Here is a 7789-nt window from a genome sequence, read left to right as displayed (position 1 = left end):
GTAAGAGCAAAATGTCTGCTTTGACTTGTTAATAAAAGTGCTTGTCTATTTAAGGAGGAGTGTATTTTATAATATAAAGTTTTGTTTTTGTTTTTATTGAACAAGTACAGATACAAACACAAAGGCACATTTTCACATTAATACAGATTCTAGAGAAAGTTTAAAGAAAAAAGAAACAATTGGCTAAACAATGTACTTACAATCAAACAACATATTGGGTTATTGAAATAAATCACGGTATTATTTCATAAATGTAACATGTCTAAAGGCATTTCTGCCATAAAGAAATGGCAAAAAGTTTAAGCCCATTCCTCCTGTTGGTATAATTAGGCTTAGATTTAAAGAAACAACATTTATGAATATATTATTTAGCTAACAAAACAATATTATTCACACTAAAATCATCTTATCATTAACAAACAAGCCAAATTTCACATCCGATACAGTGAACACATTACGTTGAATCCCTTTTGATAGAGGTCAATCGATATGGGATTTTCAAAGGCCGATACAGATACCGATTTAAAAAAAAAAAAAAAAATTGGCAGATGGCCGATATCTAAAGCTGGTATACTTTTTTTTTTAAAAGCACATTTATTATGAAAGACACTTGAAACACTGACTCATGTGATATAAATGTATATATTAGAAATTAAATTAAATACACCAATAGAACTCTTAACATTTATTGAACTTTAAATATACTCGCGCACAACCAAGTAAAACAAAAAGTCCAGGACGGGTAAGTAGCAGTAAAGCACAACAGCAATATACAGTATTCAATATGCAAGTAGTAAATTATTTCAAGCTTCTTTCTTAACTTAAAGTATCTAGTAATTAAGTTCACAAAATATTTAAATACAAACAGTAACCTGAAAAGTGGTTTCAGTGCAAATTGCTGGTTCAAGCATCTTTACTTCAAGAATGAAAGACAAACACATCACTACAGAATAAAGCACACGACCACATGATAGTACATAATTCAAATCAAACTGTAAACTAAAAAAAAAAAATTGGCCGATCTTGAAAAAAAGTCCATATATCTGCCCGATATATCGGTCGACCTTTACCTTCTGATAGAAACCAATTCTGAACATCACTCCCCCCCAAAAAAATCTACATTTTATATAATATGAAGTGTCTTAAGTTTTCATTATGTACCAGTGAAGTGTGAATACTGATCCATGATGTGTATTTAAAGCTCCCATATCATGCTATTTTTCACCCATCTCCATTTGTTCTAAGAACCCCAAAAACATAGTATTTGAGGTTTATTTTCCCAAACGCGCCTGTTTTCCAGAGTTTTAGCCTCTGAAAAGTTTCTGGGCAACTCTACACAAACAGGCTGATTTGCGGCCTACTTATGCATATTCATGAGTGGGCGTGTCTTTAGACGGAACACTGACTTCCTTCTCCCCGCATGGTGACGTAGGGCCAGAGGACGGCCAGCCCTCCCACCCACTCCGTAGCTGAGCTCATGCTGCTTTATAAACACGAGAGTGCGTGGGGGCGGGGCGGTCACCAGTACATACATAGCACCACGCGAAGGACGCTGACATGCTCACCTTAACCTCGTGTCTGTTTACTTGTCAATCACGGCAGAGAGCTTCCTGGAGGTGCGGCTTCTTCAGCTCATTGCCGCGTCAAATTCATCATCAAAGTGGGAATGCGACATCAAATTGGAGCGAGGTGTTTGGGCTCACCCTGCAGTAAGAAAGGAGGAAATCACCCTCTAACTAATAGCACTTTTATCATGTTTAAAGCACAGAAAAGTTGATTTAGCTTAACATGAGCACTTTAATAGAGAAGCTTGCTGATGCAGCAGAGTTAACTTAACATGTTATGGCAAGCGCGTGACATGCTTCAGCACTGACTCAGAAACACATGCGTACGCACACAGCTTGTTCGTGTTTTCAGCCAGCTGCAAGTTGCATGGCAGTGTGATTAGTGGAGCTGAGGGAAGGAGGAGGAGCTTGTGTTGTTGTCACTTGTGTTTGTGAAGGTTTAATTAAGGTTTGCTCCACTGAAATGAAGCTGTGATGAAACAGTGTTCAAACTTCAGCCTGGCACATTGAGATGTTTTTTACAAACATGGAATGGTTAGTCATTGAGAGCATGCTGACCTTGCTCTGCTTTACACAGCCTGTAATCATTCACACTCACACTCCAATTTTGAAAGCAGATTGTTAAAGAGTAAATAATTAAAGATGGGGTACTCGAATAATTTTTTTTAATAAAAAAAAGAAAAAGAATTCTTATTAGCATCATATAGTATATTGTACAACTAATAATTTCTGAAAAAAATGTACATCTGTGTGCTGTCTGTGCTTTATAATTAATTATTTTAGTTAATAAAACCCTGGAAGACAAAATTTTGGCGGTCACCCCCTCCAGCTCTAATTACAGGATTTAGAGAAAGGAGGGGTGAGCAGAGCCCAGGAAGAAGCCCCCTCATTGGCTGCCGTGATATATAGTGAAGCACGTGCACGGTGCAAACCTGTTTTTATTCTTGGACTAACTTTAGGTGCGTAAGTGGCTGTTTTCCTTTTAGACAGGTAATCTAATGTTCCATTTTCCTATATTTTGTGTGCATCCTTTTGCGTGGTGACGTGTTTTACCGGTAGTGCACGTTCAGCTCTTCGTGCACTTCCAGAGAGGAGGAGACTGGGAGGGATTATCAGAGTGGGGGGCGGTATTTACGGTTCTAATTCAGCCATGCCTCTCTGTCATGATTCAAGTAGTGCAGCTTTAACTATGCCACAAAACCACTTTTTTTCCCCTTCGGAAAACAAATGTATTTGGATATTAAGTTGTGCTGAAAGTAAATTAATGTGCTCAAAGTAATTCCTCAATTGTGAAGTAAATTGCTCTGCAGTTTATCTGTGATTGTGATTGGTCTGACACTGTAATTTCCAGCTGTGTCACTGGAGCGTGTACGTAGCCAGGCTGGAATCAACTCGCTTAACATGTGTAATCGTTCTTCGTATTACAGCTTTTGTCTGATGGAGAATATTTGGTTGGGTGGAGCCCGCTAACAGAGATAAATCCAGGATATAATTATCTAGCGTCACAGTACAGGGAAGCGACACCCTTCTAAAAAAGTTTTACACAAAGGTGGCATTTCTTTAAATTCCTGTTTAGCAGGAAGCTACAGTCCAGTAATGTTTTGTAACATTAACTCTGAGTATAACTGTAAACAATAGAAAGCAGCATGGCCTCAGTGTTTATATGAAAAAATATTCCCTCAGTGCCTTTAACATCACCTTTCAAATTTAAAAATGTATCATTTTTGACACATAGGTAAGAAAATCTGGAGAATTTCCTACTATTTTTGTTTGGTTAATTCATGCTTAGATGGAGGTGTGTAATGCTTGTGAAACCAATAGTTGAGAGAGCTTCTCCACCCATTTTTCCACTTCGCACCCACTCATTAGGATCTAGTGAATGACAGAAGAAATGTGGAGTACAATATTATTTTATTTACTATTTAACAAATTAACGCGCTGTTAAAAAAAGTTACAAATATTACATAAAGTGATGATTAGTGTTTACAGTATTGTGGTTTTTGCACAGCAGGCAGCTCTGAGGATGAAAAAGGTGCTGATTTAGCAAGATGCAATCTGCACTAACAACAGTGGAAAGAAAGCATTTGGTTTCACTCACAGTAGTGTTAAGGAAAAACATTTGGGAATCTGGTATAGCACCCTTTTTACTTTTCAGGGAGATGATAAGGTATGGAAGACTTTTGGGGTTACTTCATTGCCATGAGATTAGATTCTCTAATCTGAAAATCTAAAGATTTATGCTAATCAAACATGTCACGATACAATATATCCCGTTATATCTCGATACCAAACAATACGATATACATCGTGATATATCGCAATATTAATATTTACAAATTTCACCATTACAAGTACAAAGTGGTATGAAATGTAATACATTTAATTTTTTTTAAACTTGCGAGAACAAGTAAAGAGTAACTAACTGTAATTCAAGTACCAATATAAAAACACATGTGGCATGTTTTTCAAACTGTCAAATTACATTACATACAAGTTTAACTTTTCCTTCTACAACAGATTTTGATTCTGTTATGTTCTTAAATTCTTTTAAAAAAGTAACCACATACATCTATGAAAATGCCCAGTATGTTTTGAGGTAGTTTAACAAGGTCTGATGTGGTTCACTGACACCTAGTGACTGGGCGTTTATGTGCTATGCATATGTTAGCGCTACTAAATGGGTTTTTTATTCGTTAAAACACATGATTAAAAAAATCGATTTAGAATATGTTTGGATCGTTACAATAATCGCGCAGTGAAATATCGCGATATAACGCCAAATTGTTTTTTTATACCCTTATTTGAGAACCTCCAAAAGATTAAACATCTTTAAAAAAACATCATCAAATGCAGAACTTTCTCTGGGAAGCTGAATTATTTTTGGAACAATAATAATAATAACTAGAATATTTGTATTTCCTGAAGAAAATGCAAGTGAGGATGCAGGGGCTGGCCCGCGTTGCACTGCATTGGCTTAACATCAGCATTAACCTAGTATTAGCATTAATCTGGTGTTAACGTTAGCATTAGCCTCGAGTAAATATTAGCCTCGAGTTAATATTAGCCTGTCATTAGCTTAGCATTAGCAATAGCCTAGCAATTGCATTAGCCTGGTATTAGCATTAGCCTAGCGTTTGCATTAACCTAGTGATAGTATTAGCCGAGTGTTAGCAATAGCCAAGCAATTGTGTATAGCAATAGCATAGCAATTATGTTAGCCTAGTGTTAGCATTAGCTTAGCATTAGTCTAGCATTAGCATTAGCTTAGCGTTAGCATTAGTCTAGCATTAGCAATAGCCTAGCAATAGCATTTACCTAGCATTAGCACTAACCTACCATTAGGATTAGCCTAGCAATGGTATTAACCTGGCAATAGCTGAAAATTAGCAATCATGTTGAAAAAGTTGAAAGAAGTCGAAATGGCATTCTCACTATTAATAATGACATTCTCACTGCATTTCATTAAACTTTCATTGCAGATTGTAACAGCTTTTCCTTTGATTGGCTCATTTCAACAATCGCTGAGCTGTCTTTTCTGCAGCCTCTTCATTCTCAGCTCGTATTATTTTATCACTATCTTTAATCTTTAACAACAATTTAATCATTTACTCATTTGTTGTTTTTATAGCCAAACAATTACTTTTATTTGTGACTGTCTATGGCTGCAATGTTACTGTCTTTAATGCTCTTTAAATTACCTCTCAGGCACAAATGAGTTATTCTGATGAATTTGAACTTTCATTCTCTCCCATAAACGAAGAGCTGAACATGTGTGTATTATAAGTTGGTGCCTGGGTGGGACCCGGGTGAGTGAAATGAAATGCTCAGTGCGGGAACAGCATCACAGACAAATTCCAGAGTCCAAGAAACAGCTCAGCAACTTTCTAACTCTAATGAGGGAGTGGAGAATTCTTCACGTCTTTTGTACTCTCCTTTTTCTGTACAGACATGATATTTGTCTAAAAAGAGAGAAAATCAAAGCTCTTTTTAAAAATTAAAAATCACAATATACCAGATTTAGACTATTTTAAGTACTAAAGTGTTCCATGTATATTTCCTTATATGAATTATCATAGCTGCTACATTTTAAGATCCATGCTTAATGTCTTTTTATTCAATGTGATTAATTTGAAGTATAAGCAATCTTTCCATACTAACCTTTAGTGATCATCTTTTATGTGTGTGCAAATATCCTTGTCTTTTCTATATATAAAAAAACCTGATACCTGCGCGTGTTTTTGTGTGTGGATAATGAGCTAAAATATGCAGCACTGCCAAAGCATCTATTAATTCACACGTACAGTAGGGGTGAGTATTGGCAAGGATGTTGCAATACGATAGGTATTGCGATACTTGGGTCACAATACGATATTATTGCAAGTTATCACGATATTCTACCCAGTTAATATCAAAATTAAACGTAGAGGTGAAAAATCAAGTTGCTGTATATGTTCATCAGAATATATTGATCATTCAGAGGACAAATTGAGTCAAAACTATTTGCTTCAAAACATTTATTGTTTATTATTAGTGTTTTTGCTCATTTTCACTGAAAAAAGAAAATGCAGTGTTACACGCTGCCATCATAAAGTGAAGTTTCTTTTCACTGAAACTACTGTGTAGAAGTCTCAAAGTAACCATGACAACATAATATCGTCATTGTAACAACTATAAGTGAGAACATTAAGGATACAGCACCCTGAGTTACTGACAATGCACAAAAATCAGAAAATTCATAATTTATCCTATTGTGTCAGTTTAAGCACTGATCTGAACAGATTATATGAAAATAAAATGCCTGTGCATACATATATATTGCAGGCATTACACACTGCCATCATAAAATCAAGTGCAAAATAATGCATAAATATTGCACAAATACACAAAAAAATTTAAGTATAAAAAAAAGATTTTTTTTAAATAAAAAAAATATTTTATTTAAAATCGGCACCCAAAAAATCGATTTTTTTTCACACCCCTAACGTACAATACATACAGTAGTTACTACATTATTATTGTTTTCACTCTTCAGAGACCAACCATTAAAAGTAAATGCTTGTTGTTATCACTAAGCACGCTCAAAAAATGTGAGCTTTTATTTTAATGCGTTACCAATGGTTAACTTTACACAAATGTAAAAAGACAAAGAGTCACCACAACATACTTTTACTTTGGAGGAGCTAAGCTTTTATAACAAATAGAAAGCCAAATCTTGCCAGCATTGTATTTGAACTAACTGTACTTTTTTTATGTTAAGGTGATAGTTTGTATGTATGTTTGAAACGAATAAAGTCGTTCATTCATTCATGTTTCTTGACTTTGTTCTCATGCACAAGAGAACAGAAAGCTGTTCCTGCTGGCTGATTTTATTTTTATTTTAATAATCCCAGAGGGATTTAATCAACAAAAATGCATTTTGATTCCAATTTTTACCTTAACTTTAAACCAACATAAAAACAACGATCAGCACAGCTTATGGAAATGCTTTCAAAACAACCATCTTTGTTATATTTAATCTAGCTGCTGTGTTTGTTTAATGAGCTTTATTTCTCTCTTCCTTTATTTTTTTTTTACTGTGTATCCCGACAGGAGATGAAAGTCAAAAGGAATCGACTCCATTCTTTGACTCCGACAATGACACTAAGAATTACTATGATGACAAGAACATGGCTCTGTATGAGGTAAGGCTCGAGCATATCGCACATTCTATCATCACAAGTCTACAAACTCTATCATGTTAATTCACTCCATGATTTTATTTCTCGATTCATGTATTTGTTTCTTTAAAGTGGGAACATAACTTAAAATATAATTTCTAATAGTGAAAGCCTTTGAGTTTTTAACTAAATTGTGTTTTTGTTCAAGGACCGTGCAAAAGCTGAGTTTAATGTGTGAAAAAAATGCTCATTCTGACCTATTGTTTGTCTGCAGGAGGAAATGGACAGCACCCCGATGGTATCATCTCTCCTCAACAAGCTGTCAAACTACACCAATCTATTCCCGGGGGTTTGTGAGCACGAGGAGACAGAGGATGGCTGCAGGAGAGTCACTGCCACGGTAGACCATCCTGTTTATTCAGCATTTTTTGGACCTAAACATGTTCATAAATGATTCTTTAGCCCTTTAGCAGTGAAAGAATATCTGTAATATTACGTGAATATCTGTAAAAGTCATGTTTTTCTATTAGCTCTGTCTGCTAGCACGTAGCATCTCTTCTTCACTGC

The 7789-nt window shown here is 35.4% G+C and overlaps 1 protein-coding gene across 2 annotated transcripts in view; it reads left to right on the top strand.

The window, feature by feature from the left end:
* Positions 1-7789, top strand: part of LOC114479061 (solute carrier family 12 member 7-like) — a 39134-nt gene that overhangs the window by 751 nt on the left and 30594 nt on the right. For both annotated transcript variants that reach the window (XM_028472505.1, XM_028472506.1), the window contains exons 2-3: positions 7155-7246; positions 7497-7622. In XM_028472505.1, the coding sequence (XP_028328306.1) occupies positions 7155-7246; positions 7497-7622 (218 nt within the window). The remainder of the gene's footprint in view (positions 1-7154; positions 7247-7496; positions 7623-7789) is intronic.

The sequence above is a fragment of the Gouania willdenowi genome, chromosome 17, assembly GCF_900634775.1.
Source record: "Gouania willdenowi chromosome 17, fGouWil2.1, whole genome shotgun sequence".
Classification (NCBI taxonomy): domain Eukaryota; kingdom Metazoa; phylum Chordata; class Actinopteri; order Blenniiformes; family Gobiesocidae; genus Gouania; species Gouania willdenowi.
This window is presented reverse-complemented; position numbering and strand designations above follow the sequence as displayed.